Consider the following 19,153-nt stretch of genomic DNA (forward strand, 5'->3'; position numbering starts at 1 on the left):
CATGGTTCAGACGATGCCGTTGTCCATCTGTCCGTTGTGGCTGGGAAGGCAGGCAGTGGAGGCTGCATGCACGCATTGCTGCAGATCACAAGGCAGATCATGGGGAGTGTTCATGTTCACGTTGCCGTCTCTTTTCCCCTCTTTTTCCAACCCAGGACTGCAGCCCGTGGCATGCACCACCCCTATTCAGTGTGGGTTTTTCCCTTTCTGCTAGTCTTTGGAAACACCATTGCAGATACACTCAGAGCTGAGTGTCACTGATGCCCTGGGCGTTTGTCAGTCCAAGTCAGTTGGTAAGCACAGTTAGCTAATCACATGTAGCTCGTATGTTCCCCTGAGACTGCATATCTCCTAGCCATACCTCCATTACTTCTCCCTTCAGCTCCAACTCTACCACAGTAGCGCAAACTCCTATGTGGTCCCCTCCTGCTCACCCAACTCTCCTGCCTCCCATCTTGCCTTATTTTACCTGCTCTTCTCGAAACCTGCTCATGACATTGACTCTGTCCTTTGCTTGAGTCCCTAACACTGGCAGGATTCTTAGTTTAGATCTGGCCCCTGCTATTCGCCTGTCTTCTGCCCAACTCTTGTCTCCACCCAGCATGCTTCAGTCAACTGAATAGCTTGGCATCCTCATTTTGCCTGGCTAAATCGTGTTTAGCCTTCAGATCTAAAAGCAGATGCTATCGATTCTGCCTGATTGACGGGCCTACTCCAAACTCCTAAGGCTCCAGCTGCCTCTCCACGGTATCTTCTTGGCCAGGCTCGTGCTCTCGACATCTGGGAACTCACCCCTGGGGCTAGTAGAACCAGGTAAGGGGAGGATGATTGATAGGTGCCAGGGTGCCTGCTCACCTCCTTGCTTGCTTTGAGTTCCTCCAGGGCACACTCCTAGCATCTATCTGGCATTCACAGACTTTTACTGAAGCCAGGTGAAGGATTCCTGATTGCCAAGGTGTGAGCCCCGCCCTTCCCCACTTTTCTGTTTTCTGTCAACAGGAAGATTTGCTCCTCATCTACAGCATATCAGCATGCCTGGTGCATCAGGATCGCAGAGGCCAGTCTGACAGGCCAAAGCTTGTGGTTGCCCGCTCACACCCTCTGGCTTCCTGTTGCCTAGGCTCCAGGCATGAACACCTGAAGAAAGAGTGAAACTTGAGGGCGCCTTCCTTTGGACCCGCACTTTGTGCGCAGTGGGAGGAGGGTGTGTGAGCCGGCTGGGCGGCGCAGGAGGGCTGCCGGTGCTTAGAAGTGGCTTGGCCTGGGAGGCGCCGGCCGCCCCTCCCCGCCCCTCGGCCGCTCCCTCCCTCTCGCTACTAAACCCAAGGCGCGCTGCCTGGCCGCTCTCACTTCGCCAGCGCCTCCCGCGCCTGCTTTCGTCGTGGGTCCGCGCGTGTTCCTGCTCCATGGCGCTCCTCGTGCGGCTGCTGACCCTGGTTCTGGCACTGGCTCTGGGCCCCACCGCGACCCTGGCGGGCCCCGCCAAGTCGCCTTACCAGATGGTGCTGCAGCACAGCCGACTCCGGGGTCGCCAACACGGGTAAGCCCCAGCGGTTCCTTGGTGGGCGGTGCAGGGACAGGTCGCTGAACTGCCAGTGCACTCCGCAGGGGACATCATCGTAGCCGACCAGAGTAGCAGGGGACTAAGCCTGACGGAAAAGCAGCCAGCACACCTAGAGACTAGTCCTGCGTGGAGGGAGGGACTTGGGGATGATGAGATGCGGAGACCCAGCGGAACGCTTTGTGGTGAAAGATTTGGGGACGCTGGCCAGCGCCCACAGACTCAGACCAAAGTGCATGAAACAGCCTAGGGGACTTTCAGTCTCCTCTCCTAACTCTAGGTAGAAGGGGGCGTTGGCAGCACAGAGTTCCCATCACCCTGAGAAGGTGTTTACTGCAGAGGGGAAGCCCAACCAGACCCCACTGTCCAGTAAATTCAGGTGTGAGACTGGTCACACCAGGTAGCAGGCCCCTAGGTGCCCACAGCTCCTGTGCACCTGGCATTGCTCTGCATCCAAACACTCATGCCCAGATAGTGCTTTCTGACCACCAGATCAGTGTGACACCTCGTAAAGGAAGAGCAGGAAAGTTCACTTTCTACATGCTAGACACATCGGGTCCTGGAGGGCCCCAGCCTGTCATGCAGGGTGCCCTGGAGCCAGCATCGGAATCTGTCTTGAAGCCATGGCCAGTTTTGTGAGTGTGAGCCATTCGTGCTTCAGATATTCCTCTGGGGCACTGCAGATGTATGGGAGCTCTGGCTGAGGGTATGCCCTGATGAGGAGCCTGGCCCAGGCCCAGGCTGTGCAGTACTTCTACACACAACCAGACCACGGCTGCTTCAAACATAGCCCAGCTTTGCTGCACGTCCAGTCTACCTGGCTGCACCAACATGGTTTATACTAGGGAAAACTATGTGGGAAGAGTGGAGTAACGACTTCAGGAGAGGCCCGGATGCTCCATACCCCAGCTCTCCAAGAGATTAGACAGATCTGTACTCAGACTTTTAAAAAAATCCATGTGGCTAGTGAGGGTTGGCTTTGTAGGCTCAGACAAAATTGCAGGCCCCACACTGGGTATGCTCTGAACTTGGGCAAAGGCTGCCAATTTTAGGGAGCAGTCACCCTTCTGCATGTGGATTTTGGGTCTCTTATAGACTTCCAGGTTTCAACTTGGGGAAAACAAGCTGCTAGGTGCAGGACTTCTGCAGAACAGAGCCCAGTCAGGTCATGCCCCAGTCTCACACCCTCCAGAAAGGCAGAGGTTCTGGGTTCATTTACTACTTAGGCTGTGTGCTTGGAATGTTGGGAGGGCAGATCCTAAAAGTGCAGATTTGAAGTCTCAAAGCCAAACGATGACAACTGGAACGATCATCCCTGCCTGGGTCACCTTTGGTCCCGCCGCCTTTCTTGCATGCTGTATTTGGGTTCAAGGGCTCTGTTCCTCCTTCCTCTTAACCACTAAGAACAGCACACATGTGCGCACGCTACAGCATTGTCATCCAGAGTAGCAACGTTATAGCAACGTGAAGTCTCTAAAGATACCACCTAGATCTATCGCTGAGGCCAGCCTCCTTCCCTTCAGAGACCAGGACACTGATAGGGAAACTTGAACTTTTAAAAACCAATGTGGACCAGGGAAGTGATTCCGCTAAGGCACTTGCTGCCGAGCCTGATGACCCACCTGGAATGAGAGAACCGGCCTCTCAGGAGCTGTCTTCTGCCCTTCACACACTCACTGTGGCATGTGCCACCCACCCAAACACTAAATGAGTAAATGAGTTAGACCAACATCTCTGAGCGCTTCTTGCGCTGTGTTGGAAGCCCTGCAGTAACCTGTGGTAGGCTGAGTGGTGGGGAGATGACATGTGCTGAGCAGGGCGATGCATTCCTTTAAAGCCAGCTATTCCTGCGACTGGGGCAAGAGGTGGGCAATTTAGGGAGACCCTTTCTCAGCATAAATGTAAGGAAGACCGCATCAGCACCCCTTCCCGAGGAAAATCTGGATGCCCAGGCACACAAGCTTTGGCAAATGGGCAGGCACTGTTGCATTTACTCTGATCTAACTGTCCCTGAAAAACCACGGGACTGCCTGGCCTTGCACGCATGGGTGTGGTTCCCTGTGCAGATGGACAACCTTGTTCCAGTTCCAGCCCTTTACTCAAAGTGAGAGCTGGAAAAGGCGGGGCAGGGGGAGTTTAAGGATGCGCAGGGTGTCCCACGAGGGAGGGACAGGACCCTGTACCTAACTCTGGACAACAATGCGCAGTCACCTATCACCCTGATGCGTTCACCTCCCCATGCCCCTGCCCCCAGCACGGTGAGAGCCACTGCTAAGTTCTTATCTTACAGAGTGAAAACAGCCTGTGCATGCAAATACAGCCTTAGGATGCAAATACAGAATGCTGGTAGGAGGGTAGGGGTTGCTGGGTGGTCTCTTGGCTTCCCCCCCCCCCCGCCCCGGTTGTATCTGTGTTACCTTTGGAGCTGGCACACTAGTGTAAAAGTGAAAGTGTAGCCACAGGTTTGAAAGTCACCAACAGAAACTGGATGGAAATTCTGGAAGTCCTTGGTTTTCAGACTCAAGTCGAACAGCAGGGCTGCTGGTCTTAGGGCAGAAGCCCAGAAATGGCCTGCTCGTTTTGATTACATTTCAGTATAGATTTCCTGTGGACACAGCTTACCCCCACCCCCAGCTTCTGCTCCTGTGGCAGGGGCAGTGCAAACTCTCTCTCTGCCGAGGAGAGGAATGCTGGAGCCAAGTCCACAGAGACTCGCTGAAGAGCTGCCGGCCGCCCATGGAGAGCTGTGGGAATTCATCCACAGTAATTATTTCCTGCTTAGCTGGACAGGAGAGCTGGGACTGTTAAGCAGTAAGGATGATTTGGGTTGGAGCGTGGCTGGTGGACGCTCTTCGGGGGTTATTTGAGGACTGTGAAACATGTGGATCACTGGGTGGAGAGTCTCTAAGCACCTGGGGAAACCCAGGAAGCTGGGCTGACCCAGCCTTTACCTGCGTCCCCTATCGAGCTTAACTTCTCACCGTCATCACTTCCCTAATGTCAAGCCCGCTGTACTCAACTTACTGCTGTCCCCTGAGCAACAGCAACAAAAATGTAGTCTTCATATGGAGAAGAAATGGGGAGGAGAAAAGAAGGGTCAGAACCAACGGCCACCTAATCACCCAACTGTGGGCACTGTCTAAATGGTGAGGGGGTAGCCACAAATCCCCCAACTCCTACGCTCATCAAAGGCGTCTATGGATCACAGTTAGTAGTTAGCTAGTTAGTTAGTTAGTTAGTTAGTTAGTTGAAGCAGAGTCCAGATTGTTCTCAAACTCACTGTGCAACCCAGGTTCGCCTTGAACTCAGAGCAATCCTTCTGCCTCCACAATGCATTTTAAGGTGTTGAGAGTTGCTATTGAAGAAACTGCCCACATTTGAATGCACCTGATGCTGTGGGAACATGAAAATCTTGTGGACACCCTCAGTCTGTTTTCTCTGCTTTTCTGACTTACAATTCCGTCAGAAGGCTGCTGCCTGCTCAGAAAGAGGCTCACCTTAGTGACCGCAGATGGCAGCTCCCTTGCCCCAGGAGCTCCAAAGAAGGTGCCACCATCACCGGACCTGAGTACCACTCTGGTTGTTCAGGAGAAAAAAATACACTCAAATAGCATTCTCCGGAATGCTGAAGGCTCTAGAAGGCTCCAGAGAAGCATTCTCAGCAGAAACCCAGGATCGGGGGGGGGGGGGGTGGGGTTGCTTCTGCTTTTCCACAGTTACTGAAGATCTTTTTAAAACTAAATTGTTATAAAATGTTTCCACAGGCCTGTTCTCCACTGACTCTAACCAGGCCGAGAACTCTTGTCTTTGCGGTTCTTTTGAGGGTGGTTGGAGAGAGGGAACATCATGACATATCAGTCACGGGGTCTGTTTGGTACCTAGCACAAAATAAAGGCAGCCCCTCAGGTTGGCGTCTGAAAGGAGGATGTTGCCCAGGGGCTTCCTGTGGGAAGTGGGGAGTGGCTCTGAGTACTGGGCAATGGAGAGTTAAGTGTGAGAGAACTCGCTGTCAGTCCTGACGGCCGCTGGCCACGCACCCTGCTTTACAGGGTGGATACCCAGTGTGTCGTCCCAGGAGCCAGGCAGCTGGTCTAGACATGCAGAGTGTGTCTGTTTATGGAGCTGGCTGAGAAGTGCTGGAAGCCATCTGCTCTTGACAACGGGACCTGTGACACACACAGGGATGCCAAGTCTGTGCCCAGGGCAGGTACAGAAAGAGGGAGTCTGGAATGTCCCAGCAATATCGCTTGGGTTTTGCTCATTTTCTCAGTCTGTAACACGTAATCTCACTTTTTAAGGTGCTTCCACCTTCATTTAATAGTTGCCTGAGCAGGGAAGGATGCTTAGTGTGTAAGACAGACTTAAAGCATTTTATTTGAGGAAAAGATTTTATGGAAAGGAAAGATGTATATAGACCATGCCAAAGTTTACCCCAAACCACCAAATGGCCTTGTCTCCTCTCTCCAGACAGCTCTGCTAACCATAGGAGGTTCACACGATGGGGCAGACCCCACAGGGACCTCAGTGTAAGCTGACTTGCTGACCATCTCGCTCACACTGTTACTCTTGTTTCCAGCCCCAACGTATGTGCTGTGCAGAAGGTCATGGGCACCAACAAGAAATACTTCACCAACTGCAAGCAGTGGTACCAGAGGAAGATCTGCGGCAAGTCGACGTGAGTATCTGTAGCCGCCCAAACCACCGCTCGCCAAGGAGACCACAGTGTGTGTGTGTGTGTGTGTGTGTGTGTGTGTGTGTGGTGAGCCAGCTGCCAAGGAGACCACAGTCTATGTGTGTGTATGTATATGTGTTTGTGTGTATGTGAACCAGCTACCAAGAAGGCCACACTGTGTGTGTGTGTGTGTGTGTGTGTGTGTGTGTGTATGTGTGTGTGTATGTGTGTGCATGTAGAGGGGGTAATTGCCAAGGAGACCACACTCGATGTGTGGGTATGTGTTTGTGTGTGTGACAGTCAGCCATCAAGGAGGCCATGCTGTGTGTGTATGTGTGTGTGTGTGTGTGTGTGTGTGTGCTTGTGTGTGGTGTGTGTTTCTCTCACTAAATGATTCGACTATTCAGAGGAGAAGCTCTGTGACTCTGGGAATGAAAAGTCGTCAGTGAACTTACCCCAGAGGTCAGCCAAGGTAAACACTTCCGAAAGCCTCCCAGTGTCTAGGAGTCACACAGGAAGCAGCATAGCCCACTGGAAGCAGCATAGCACATTAAGCCTCAAGCTCTGACCCCCAGCTCCGATCCTGGCTGTACCACATACTTGGGGAGGGTTCATCTTTTGCACCCTCAGTTGCCTTGTGGGTAAAATGGACACAGCAGAAGGACCTGCTGTTGTACGGAGAGTTGAGTTGAGCAATATACATAAGAGGAGGAATATGGCACCTGGCACATCATAACTACAAGTCCCAGAATATACAGATGTAGACCACACATGTAGAAGGCATGTGGTGGTCACAGTCGGCCTTGTGGGTGCCTCTCTTCCTGGAGGGAGGTGGCCTTTGCCTCGCTGCCTGGCTGCCTGGTGAAAGCAGTTGAATGCATGTTCCAACAGAACTCTGGGAAACCTAATCGGCTTTGGCGCTGACAGTCAACCGATCTCAGAGCTGGCTCTCTCTTGCAAAAGGGAAGATGTGCCATACCAAATCTCCTAAGAAACGTGTGGGGGCCTGACCTTCCTCTTTCAGGCAAGATAGGAAGATTTCTCTGTACTTGCCCCAGTGTGAGAGATTTTAAGATGTGTTTCTTATGCTACGGCTGTCAAGCAGCGATCGATTGCCAGATGAGAGAAGGAAAATGCTGTCCCCATAACATGTGCATGGAAATGAACACCACACTGTGGGCTTGGATTATGTTAGGTTGGTCCTGGTCTCGAAGACCAGAGCAGAAGCAAGGCTAGCAGCTCCCTGGGACCCTTTGTACTGTCCATGGCAGCAGCTCCCACCCGTGGACAGCCCGGCTTCTGAGCACTGTGTGAGCTGGGACCCCTCCCTGGTCCAGTGAGTAGACAGACGCTCAGCCCAACTTTGTGCTGCTTGTAACGAAAAGATTATGTAAATTCTGTGTGGAGCATCCTTGCAGGGCACCCAAGTTTTAAAAACCAACCCTTTCAGTACTGATAGATATGTAGCTGATCTATTTAAACTTTAATTGTTTAATCAAATGTGAAATCAGACCCCATGTCATTACTTCTCAGAACACGGCCAATGTGCTGGCACCAAGTGGCAGATCTTCATGTCAGAGCCTCAGGTCTCTACAGAGCACCTGGAGTAAGCTGGCCACAGGGTGGCATTTACCACGCTGCGTCCGATTGGCCTGTGCTGTGGAACTTGACTGAAGGATTCATGGGAGCTTGATGGCATTCCTTGAGAGTTCCCAGACACATGATGCTGACAGTGAGCTGTACTAACTTACTGACTCTTCCCCGTGTCTCTATGGACCAGGATGAGGCACACGCCACAGGAGGGTGCTGACAGATGGCCCCTGAGAGAGTCCTCTCCTCTAACCTGATTTGGTTTTGATAGCACAGTGAGGTAGTGGGACAGCCCTCTCACCCCAGTGGCTGCAGGAAGTGGTGGTGGTGGTGGTGGTGGTGGTGGTGGTGGTAATGGTGGAGGGCGGGGGCACCAGCTCTGGGAAGGGGAAGATGTATGGGGTTGTGGGTGGAAGAATGGTCTTTGTAGTGAGGTCAGTCAGAGCCCAAGGCCATCCAGGCTTTGACCTGGCCACAAAACTGAGAGGAAAAAAATTATTTGCATTCAACTCCTGAATGTGGCTGCTGCTTTGGGAAACCTCAGGAAAGAGGAAGTGAGCAGAGGAAAACATGGGCCGCTTAAAAACGTTATGGTCCCCGGTGGAACATCACATGTGGCCTTGGCCTCAGGAGGTGGAGCTGACGTGGAAGAGCCCCAGGGGACAAAGAGGGGAAGAGGGAGAGATGGGACTCATTTCTGTTGTCCTCGAGGACTGAGAGCTTCAGAGGACACCTGTGGACATAGGAGAGTGGTCTCCAAGGGAGCTGACCATCAGAGGACCCCAATTAAGTGCTAGGTGGGGGGTGTATGTGCTGGCTGGAGTTGATGTCACCCGGAGACTGGGTTCCCAGACGTGCTCAGTTGATCATGAGTGGGGCTAGAAGTGGCTGTCGGAGCAGAGGACTGTCTTGCCAGCATGGGCATTGTCACAGTGAGATGTCAGTGGGGAGGCTGCAGCAGAAGCGTGTGTGGGATGAGAGGAAGCAGAACCTCAGGGGGCCTGAGACAGAAGGAAATTTTTGGTCCTGAAAACAGATGATGAGCACGGAGGTAAAGGTCTTGCCTTGTGAGGTCACCAGAGACACAGATACAGGCCTAGCAAATATGGAGCCTAGAACCCCTTGTCTGTGCCTGTGAGGCTCTGGGTGCTGTCTTCCAGGGAATAGGGGGAGCCCTGCCACACTCGGCATGGTCCCTGCCACATCGGTGAAGCCTCTGAGTCTTCAACAGTAGCGGTCTGTATTTCCAAGGAGGGAAGAATCTGAGACTTCGGTGCTGTGTCAAAGACTCTGTCATGCTGAACTACTGCGTGATGCGGCTCGCAGGGGACTTCTGTGTGGTGGCTTCTGTGTGGTGGCTTCTGTGTGCTGGCTTCTGTGTGGTGGCTTCTGTGTGGTGGCTTCTACGTGGTGGCTTCTGTGTGGTGGCCTAAGCGGATTCTAGGGCTCAGCAGTTCATCTCAGCCTTTGCCTCCGAGCTGTAGCCCCCAGAGTGACACAAGAGTCAATCAGACAAAGAGATCATGGCTGACAGTAGCCCACTGTGTGATTTCAGGCCCTGGTTTGATCGAGAGCTATACAAGTTTTCTGTGTGGCTCTAGACCATAGAGAGAAGCCTGGCTGCTTCCCTGCAGGCCTCTTGTGCGAGGCCAGGAGATGGAAATCTATCTGCTTAACAGACAGGTTGAGGCTGACCTAGCTGGGGTGTCACAGCCATGGCTGGAGCTACAGAGTCCTAAAGGTGGTACCAAGGATCAGTGTGCAAGCTAGCGGGCGGCGGGGGTGGGGAAGCAATCCACCCAAAGCCTTCAAATTGCTCCCCCGGCAGCATGGTTCAGAGGTGAGAAGCCATTGTCTGGAGGCCAGAAGAACTGACAGGACCCCCTGTATCTCCAGCAGCTTGTGCTGCTGTGCCGTTCAGCCACGTGGCACAGTTCCTCAGCGTTCGCAGAAACCGGACATTTCTGGAAGCCATCCGGGACGTGGTGGCGCTTTCCTGTCAGCTAGAAGGTCCACTTCTAGTAGATGTCATTCTGGCACAAAGACATCTGACAGAGACCACCCCCCCTCCTCCCTCCCATGTGTCCCTTCACCTTGGCCCCAAGAGGAAAAGAAGCAGTCAGAAGCAGTCAGCACTGTCCCCAGACCACGCCTGTGCACATTTCCGGTCCCCATCCATAACTTGCTCTAAGATAACAGAGACTGAGCATACCCCAAATACCCCATGACACGATGCTTTCTAAAAACTCTAGGTCTAGACCGTTCTGTGAACTAGGAGTCTGCTTAGCTGGTGCACGATTTTGTTCTGGTGAGAACTTTTACGAGCCCATGTACTGTGTGCGGCAATGGTCCCCCAAAGATGCCCGTATCCTAATCTGAAAGCTGTAGATACTTTTCTTTCCGTGGAAAAAGGGACTTCACAGATATAACTTGAGTGTCAACCTGGGGTGAGTCTGGAATCATAGGTCCTTGTAAAAGCGGGGCAGAAAAGTTGGAGTCAGAGAAAGGGGTGCGCTAAAATCCACAGCTAGCGTGATGCCCCGCCAAAGGCTTGAGGAATCCAGCCACCTCCAGAGGCTGAAGGGCAGAGAGGGGATTATCCTGGCAGCTTCTAAAAGGAATATAGTCTTTGGTTTTAGGCTCATGAGGTCAATTTCTGACCCTAACCTTCAGAGTTGTAACGCAATAGATTTGTAGTATTTTAGGCCACCGAGTTTGGGGGTCATTTGTCATAGCAAGCTATCGGAAACTAATTAACATCTCTCGCTGCTGTGCTGATAGCTATCACGGTGGAATTTGATCAGCTGTCTCGTGTAGGCCTTTACTTTTGATGAAGTTATGTTTGTTAGAGTATAACTGGGCTTCCGTTTTGTCATTTCTGTGAGGGTGCTTTATCTCCATCAGTTTGCTTTAGAAACTCCATGCTGAGTACTTAGAATGCACCCCATGTGGCGGTACGTCATGTATGTTTGCCAGTTCAGTCCCCGTAGTCATTCTCTGGCCAACTAGTGAGGGCGGGTGGGAGAGAGAGAGGGAGAAAGAGAGAGAGCAAGAGCACCTATTTGCAGATGGGAACACTGAGGCTTCAGAAGCCTACACATCCTACTGACAGCCTTACATTGAGAAATGGGGAGGTCTGGCCCCTTTGTACCATCCCCAGGGAGAATCCAGCCTGGCCGCTAGGGTCAGCAATGCCACGGGGAGCAGGCTAGGCTCTAGGTACACTGTGCTGAGTCTCTTTTTCACAGCCCCAGATCTGTAGCCAGGCTCCCAGAAACAAATCCTCTTGAAGTCAGAGGCCTCCAGCCAGAGTCACTAGTCGCCTCCCAGGCGACTGGGAGGTCAAGTCTGGTGGTCATTGTGATGATTGATGGAGGCTGAGAACCAGGACTTCTCCCCCAGACAATGGGTGTGAGATCTGGGGGACAGTCAGCATCCAACAGCCACCAAAATGTACTGCTGTCCCTATGGAAAATTCCATAAGCCTGTGATCTGAAATCACTTCACATCTCCCTAGGCTCTGAAAACCTCTGTGGCAGAGGCCTTCACTGGGCCACAGTCGGTTAGAAAAAGCCCCGATTTTTCACTAGGAACTTCAAGAATCAGCTTAGCCTCTGTCCAAGGGACGGCTTCAGGCTGGCAGTCCGTGGGGCATGCCAATATCTAGATGCTGTAACTGTATGCTTGCTCTGTGGTTCATCTGAGGCAGGGTGACACAGAGAGTGTCCCCTATCTCAGGAGACTACACTCGGTCTCCACTCCTTACTCCACCTTCTCCCTGAGTGTAGCTAGTCTCCTGCCACTTCCAGCTAGAAGAGCAGCGAGACCCATGCTGTGCATTTGGGAGAGCAAATGTTTGGGGAAAACGCAGTGAGACTTCTCCCCCATTCAATCTAAGAGACAGACAGGGGACAAAGCACCCCACACCTTGACCTTGTGTTGACATTATCTTCTTACATTCTTTCTTCAAATCAGGTACTGTCTCTCGTTTTCCTTTTGCCCTAAAAAGTTAGAACAAGGTGACCATTGCCCTAGCGTGTGTGCCTAATCCGGTCTGAGGTTTTTATGTACCACGCTGTGTGTGGCCAAGCCAAAACTGGAAGTCTTTAATCAGAATCTAACTGATGAGACAAGATACAGAAACCAGTAGCCTGGTCCTTCCTGAACTGAGGACATTCAAGGAGAGGCGCCCATAGTTTCCGTTCTTCTCTGCTGGGTCTGGAGGTGGTAGCAGGCTGAAGTTCTGTGCTTACAAAGCCTGTATCTTCTCCAGGGGAGCCTATGTAGAATGGAGCATGGCACAGGGAGGGTGGATAGCTCACTGTGAGGCCGCCAGCTCACAAAGTCCTGGTTAAGATTGTTCCAGTAAGCTGTTTCTCTGTGTGTAGTCTCCAGCTGTCCTCTGCTACCCTGGCCTGAGCCGGCTGGTCTGAGAAGGGCTTATATGGTTTAGACAGCTAGGAGCACAGAACCTGCCAACTGCAGAGCCCTCTCAGCCCGTCAGTCTGATGTCCTCAAACGAGAGCCTGGTGTGTAACTATACTCCCAGAGAGATACCTGGAATGGCTGCCAGCGAGCCCAGGAAGGAGGGCTCTCCAGAGCGAGAGGATTGGAAGAGTCTTCTCAAAGAGCTGTGCTTGGTTACAGCCTATGCCTGGAGGAGGGCTAACAGCCTTGAAGACAGAAGTTCTGTTGTGAGCACGCCACAGTCCTCCACAGAAACCACCCTGTGAGAGTTAGGTGCAGTGAGCCCAGCAGAAAGACTGCCATTCGTCTGCTTCCTCCGAATGTTTGCATGGTCGAGACCATTGGTCAAGGAGTTAGCCTCGATAAAACGGGAGAAAATCCCCATGTGTCTAGGCTCTCAAGGACCCCTTAGCCCATCCAACCCCTCATCTCGCTTTCTGACTCTATCCTAAGTAGTCCTGTCCTTCTGAGACGTCTCTCCTTAGGTCTGTCCCGTCCTCACCAGCCCCCAACTTTCCACTTCTCCTCATATCGTTCTCTAATCCTCTTCTACACGCATGTACACACATGTACGCATACACTTTGGGGGGGGGGATATTTTAACTTCACTGAAACCCTGGGGAAGCCACCCAAGCTGTTCAGTTGTCCTTTGGTTTGGAGGGAACTGGAACTCAGAAGCTAACGTTTGAGGAACAAAGGGGCCCAGAGAAAACTGTGGATGGGACAGGTTTCCCTCAATGCTTCTCCGATGCTGTAGGTTTCCACATTGACGCTTTGGGAAAGCGACTAAGTTGGGGTTATGGCTTTATCTGATTCCACCTCCCCAACTCCAGGCACAGAACCCTGGTATTGCTTTTGTGTTTATTTTATTTATTTATTTGTGTGTGTGTGTGTGTGTGTGTGTGTGTGTGTGTATGGGTAGATGGGTCCTGGTGCTATAGGCTCAAGGCTTGGGGATTGGGGAGCTCCCTGAATTAGCTGGGAGAAGCTGGCAAATACTGTTTTGCTTCAAGAGTCTTTGTCCCTCCGCTGTCTGGGATGATCACCCTGAGGCTGAAGGGGCATCATAGAGCAGCTGCTTGAACTGTGCCCCACTCTGTGGATCAGAAAATAGAGACCACAGAGAGAAGTGGGCTCCCAAGGTTACCCCACTAGTCACTGGGGGATCCTAGGGTGAGTCGCCTCATCCAGGATGGCTTCTTCTACACCTCTCTGCCTTGGCAAGTTCTTTAGCAGCGGAGATGGCGCACGTTCAGAGGATAGCATTGTGGGTTGATCATCGTTGGCCAGGCTGTGATCTCACCGCCTGTTTAAGGAACCAATGAGAGGTGTGCAGCAGAAGAGGGTGCAGGAGGGAGAGGGAGCAGGGCACAGAGGAATGTATAGCTTGTCTCTCCTCACTTAAGGGGTAAAGTGGGGGCGGGGGGCAAGGGACAAGTCTAGCCAAGTGGCACCTGTAGCTCCCTGGCTGCCTGAGAGCCTGACATATCCCCTGGGTAACTGAGGACCACACTTCACCCTCACTTAACTGAGTCTTTCCTGAACCGATTCCAAATGAAGTCTCAGGAGCCAGCAGCCTCCTCAGCACACACCCCTCCCCCCAGCGCCACATTTTCTTCCCGCCTGTCTGCCTCTTTTCTGATGATGTCATCCCTGAAAGAAAAAGCCTGGCAAATCTTTTGTAGAAGAAAGGAAGGGGAAACTGGATTGTTTGCATTTGCCCCCAGGCCTTGGGGGGAGGGATGGGAGTGGGGCTGCACACCTGTGGGCAGCCTTCAGCTCTGTTCTTCAGGCTCCTTGGCCGCAATGTTATTTGAGACTCTCTCAGCTTCAGGGCTCCCACAGAGTATCAGGGTGGCTGAAGCGTGCTTTGTGAAGTCCAGACAGCAGCCGGCGCCCCACAATGGGCCCTTGGAAGAAGGAGAGCAGACAATCTTTAGTCTTCTGAACGATTGAGTTTTAAGTGCCCTGCAAGTCTCGTGTTCATCTGACTGCAGCCAGCTGCTGCTATTGGCTGCCGCCGGGAAAGGCAGTGGGAAGGTTGACGATGAGGGCAGGTGGGTAGTAATTTGTAAATAGTCATGAAAGTATTTTAAATTTGAAATCATAAACATGTTTTTTAAATAAGTTTCTTTAAAAATGCAAATGAATAATAGCAAGGCAGGTGTCTTCACACAGAGGCACTCTGTTTGCATTTGAAATCTGGTTTGTAAAAGCTGAGCGGATACAGTGATTACTCTTGCCCTGCCTTTCAAGCTATTAAATCAAGTACTGGAAGAGCAGGAGAGAGACAGAGACCAGAGCCCCTCCACCTCCCACACGTGTGTTTTACATATGTGCTGAGATTCAGAGAAGAGGTGGGACCATGGGGTGTATTGTGGGGGTAAACTCAGACCTAGAACAACACAGGAGTCCTCCCAGCTCCTCCCCAGAACACCATCTATCCAGAGTCCTGTGCATGGTTGTTGGAGGTCATTACGGGGTAAGTGATGGTTCTATCAGGGCTATTGAGTATGCCGCCTTTGGCTGGTTTCCCGGTTGGTTGGTGGCTGGTGTTGGCGACCATCAGAAACAGGTTCCAAGGCTGTTGATGCTCCTGGTCGCTGATCAATACAGTCATGATCAGGAGGAAGGATGCTATGCTTGTCGCCCTTGGGAGAGTATCTGGGAGGAAGAGCGACGCACTGAGGGACACTCTCCTGTCTCTATTTCAGAGTCATCAGCTATGAGTGCTGCCCAGGATATGAAAAGGTCCCGGGAGAGAAAGGCTGTCCAGCAGGTAAGTGAGCCAGGCCCTGCCTGTGGGTGGATGGGATGGGATGAAAGGCAGCGCTGTCATAGCATGGTGGGGGCATGCGGATGAGTTGTCTCTCCCACGTGCACCCGGGGTCATGAGGTGTGGAGGATGGAGGTGGAAACAGCCCTGTCCTGCGCCACTCCTGACCCTCACCAAGCAGGTGGAGGAAAGCCCAATCCACTCTGCCCAGCCTCTTCTCCGCGGTTGCAGGCTCTGGCCTTGTCGTCAGTGACTCTCCAAGGTTACAGACTCTGACGTTGTCATCAGTGGCTCTCCAAGGTTACAGGTTCTGGCCTTGTCAGTGGCTCTCCAAGGTTACAGGCTCTGGCCTTGTCAATGACTCTCCATGGTTACAGGCTCTGGCCTTGTGGTCAGTGGCTCTCCAAGGTTACAGGCTCTGGCCTTGTCAATGGCTCTCCAAGGTTACAGGCTCTGATCTTGTCATCAGTGGCTCTCCGTGGTTACAGGCTCTGGCCTTGTGGTCAGTGGCTCTCCAAGGTTACAGGCTCTGGCCTTGTCAGTGGCTCTCCAAGGTTACAGGTTCTGATCTTGTCATCAGTGGCTCTCCATGGTTACAGGCTCTGGCCTTGTCAGTGGCTCTCCATGGTTACAAGCTCTGATCTTGTCAGTGGTTCTCCAAGGTTTCAGGCTCTGGCCTTGTCAGTGGCTCTCCAAGGTTACAGACTCTGGCCTTGTCAGTGGTTCTCCAAGGTTACAGGCTCTGGCCTTGTCAGTGGCTCTCCGTGGTTACAGGCTCTGGCCTTGTCATCAGTGGTTCTCCGTGGTTATGGACTCTGGCAAAGATGGCAAGATACCGGTGAATTTTATCAGACCCTTCGCTGCCACACAGCAGCTCTGCAAGGCTGGGTTTTGTTTTAGCTTTGAAATCCAAGATAGTTTAAGATTAAGATAGGAACAGGAACTTAAGAGAGAAAGTGATTTGATTTAGTGGCAAGTTCATGATGCAATAGTTAGTATGGTCAGGGCCATGGCCTTGCTACCTGAAGGAGAAGGGCAGTTGAAGAAATAAAAAGGGATAAGGATGTTGACCTTTGGGGGGGACTTAACTTTGGGGTGATCATTTCTGATGATTTAAATATGGACTTTAGTCTGTCTGTGTATGTGCACACATCTGTTATCCCAGCTGTCAGGAAACTGAGGCAGGAGGATCACCATGAGCTGAAGGCCACATAGTGTATCTGTCGTAGAAAGCAAATAAATAGACATTCCAGTTGCCATCTCAGGGGACCCTTCTCAACTGCAGACAGTTCCCGAAAAACACAAATCTGTCTTGGCAGATAGATTTACAGTTCTTTTGCTCTAGCAATGCTGTTAGGGGACACAGGCAATAGCTGGGGAGATCTGTAAGGCCGGAGTGGAGTTTCCCGCCTGTTTCTACCCACTTTATCCGAACGCAGAGAAGCAGAAGCTCTGCTCGACTGTGCTTAAAACACTTAGGAGCTTACCCCTCAGGCTGGTCCACCCAGGGAGGCATTTAACCTGCTGGGTGGTTCTGTGAAGCATGTGATTTTAGGCGTCTCCATCCATAGACACCTAAGCTTTCCCACCCCCATTCCGCCCCTTTCCTCTGCAGTTGTGTCCACCCTTCTTTCTGACAAAGCAGTACGGGCAGGTGTGTGTCTCAGATGGACTCACACCCGTCCCTCTGTCCTCTGCCTCTGCAGCTCTTCCACTCTCTAACCTTTACGAGACCATGGGAGTTGTAGGATCGACCACCACGCAGCTATACACAGACCGCACGGAAAAGCTGAGGCCTGAGATGGAGGGACCCGGCAGCTTCACCATCTTCGCCCCTAGCAACGAGGCCTGGGCTTCCTTGCCTGCGGTGAGAGGAGCCTTCTGCCCAGGGCACTCCTGGGAATCGCCTTCTCCTGAGACCTTGGCAGAATCCCACTGTGTAGTGGGATTCTTCTGCTGGGTCAACATCCTTTCCCTTAACCCCTGAGGGAAAGTTAAAGCGGGGTTCCCAGGTGCCTTCCAGTGGCCCCAGCCTCCCAGTGATGCTCACTAAAGCAGGGGCCCTTGTTGGAAGAAGGGTCTAGGTCCCCTTGGAGCAGGGGTTGCTGCCTCTCAACTGCTGTTCCCTTTCTTTCTAGGAAGTGTTAGACTCCCTGGTAAGCAACGTCAACATCGAACTGCTGAATGCCCTCCGTTACCACATGGTGGACAGGCGGGTCCTGACGGATGAGCTGAAGCATGGCATGGCCCTCACCTCCATGTACCAGAACTCCAAAATCCAGATCCATCACTATCCCAACGGGGTAGGGGCATCCCCAGCTACTCAGCGCTGTTCTCTGTCCATAGCCAACCCACCTCTGGTCCACAGGGCGGTTTCCTTCTAGGGTTCTGTCCTGTGATTGAATAAACCGTAGACACGCCCTTGCCTCTGGGTCTTCTCTACAGACCCTCCCACTTCACACTGCTCCTAGCTGTGGGCCCACTGTTTGCCCTTCCCGCAGACCTCTCTTTACTCATCCTTGCTTCTTCTCTGGGCAGATTGTGACAGTGAACTGTGCCCGGCTGCTGAAAGCTGACCACCACGCGACCAACGGCGTGGTGCACCTCATTGATAAGGTCATCTCCACCGTGACCAACAACATCCAGCAGATCATTGAGATTGAAGACACCTTCGAGACCCTTCGGGTAAGGCCCATGCAGGGGACAGTTGACCTCCCCAGAGGGACCTGGCAGGGTGACTTCTGCAGGAGGACCTGAGGATGTCCCAAGTGTGGTTAAATGGAGAAGATACTATGAGCACTGGGCTTGACCCACTCCGAGAAATGGCCCTGTTGTAAAGCTTCCCTTTCTTTGGTTCTTCTGGATAAACCAGCGATCTGTCACAGTAACGGCTGGAATCCTTTGAGCCTTAGGGCTGAGCTGTGCAGTCCAGAGTGCGAGAGCCCACCTTCCTGATTTTCCTTCCCACACAGGGCACTATTACAAATGTATTGTCATCTGGCATGGTGATTTTAGACCGTATGTCACCAGCCTGGGGCCTCACACATGTCTCCTGGAGCACAGACCTTGCAGAGAGGCTGTGGTGTGACTCAGGAGTGTAGTCCAGACTCCCAAGCTGGCTCCTGACTGCTCTGGCCGAAGGCGTGTGTCTAATAACTGGAAAGGCAAGCGGTTTCCTGTTGGCGCTGGCCACACAGGAGGAAGTGAACACAGGCTGCCATGTCAGGGGTTTTGCCTGATTCAAGGAGAACTTCCTAACCACAGAGCACACAAGAGGGAGTGGGCAACCCCTCCCTGGAGATCTCCAACACAGAGACAAACACACAGCAGCATGGGCACAGAGGGGCCTCGGCGTCTGGGGAGAGCTCGTGGCTGGCTGGGGGGCCCCAGGGAGTCTAGCTCTCCAAGGGCTTCTCCTTGCCTTTCTTCTGGGTCTTCAAGGGAATGTTAGTCCAAAGTCGACAGCGCAAACCTTCATTATCAGCACAGAGTCCCATGAGTAGCTCCCCCTTACTGTGGGGTTCACAGAAAAAAAAATTTTTTTTTCTCTTTCTTATTTCCCTTCAGCCCTCCCTGATACACGTTTTTTTTCCTTCTAGCATGAGGTTGCAAAACCCTGTCGCTCCCCAGGCATAGGCAACAGGAAACAGAGTGAGCCAAATGGCTGCCAGTCTTTCTGAGGGGCTAGATGAGATGTGAACAAGACAGGGCAGGATGATGGGGAGGGTCAGCTAGTGAATGGCGGGCAGTGTAGCCTAGGAATGGTGGCCAGGGAAGGCTTCTTTGGAAGAAATACTCTTAGCAGAAGGCTCTGAAAGGTGAGACCAGCCCCGTTTCACAACCCCACTGCAGAAGCACCGCCGAGGTAGGGAAGCCCGGAGGAAGTCTCCATGCCTTCCGGCGGAGACTCCCTACTGGGGAGCAGTAAGAAGCAGCTCCTTAGGACATTATTCTAGATGTTGTATAAACCCGAGTCACGTGATTTTTGCACGCCATAATCGCTCAGAAGGGACCACTACTAATTGTGGAGTTGGAGCAGGGAGACGTGACAGTGAGGATCATATTCATCTGGGGACCTACGCCAAGA

General features: G+C 52.4%; 1 protein-coding gene across 1 annotated transcript in view; it reads left to right on the forward strand.

Annotated features, from left to right (window-relative positions):
- Nucleotides 1-1,341: 1,341 nt before the first annotated feature.
- Tgfbi (transforming growth factor beta induced) overlaps nucleotides 1,342-19,153 on the forward strand; it is a 30,645-nt gene continuing 12,833 nt past the window's right edge. The window contains exons 1-6 of the mRNA XM_087896631.1: nucleotides 1,342-1,540; nucleotides 6,138-6,236; nucleotides 15,005-15,069; nucleotides 16,773-16,933; nucleotides 17,205-17,369; nucleotides 17,605-17,751. Coding sequence (XP_087752757.1) covers nucleotides 1,407-1,540; nucleotides 6,138-6,236; nucleotides 15,005-15,069; nucleotides 16,773-16,933; nucleotides 17,205-17,369; nucleotides 17,605-17,751 — 771 coding nt within the window. The 5' untranslated portion in view covers nucleotides 1,342-1,406. The remainder of the gene's footprint in view (nucleotides 1,541-6,137; nucleotides 6,237-15,004; nucleotides 15,070-16,772; nucleotides 16,934-17,204; nucleotides 17,370-17,604; nucleotides 17,752-19,153) is intronic.

This window comes from Myodes glareolus, chromosome 14 (genome assembly GCF_982192425.1).
Source record: "Myodes glareolus chromosome 14, mMyoGla1.1, whole genome shotgun sequence".
Lineage (NCBI taxonomy): Eukaryota > Metazoa > Chordata > Mammalia > Rodentia > Cricetidae > Myodes > Myodes glareolus.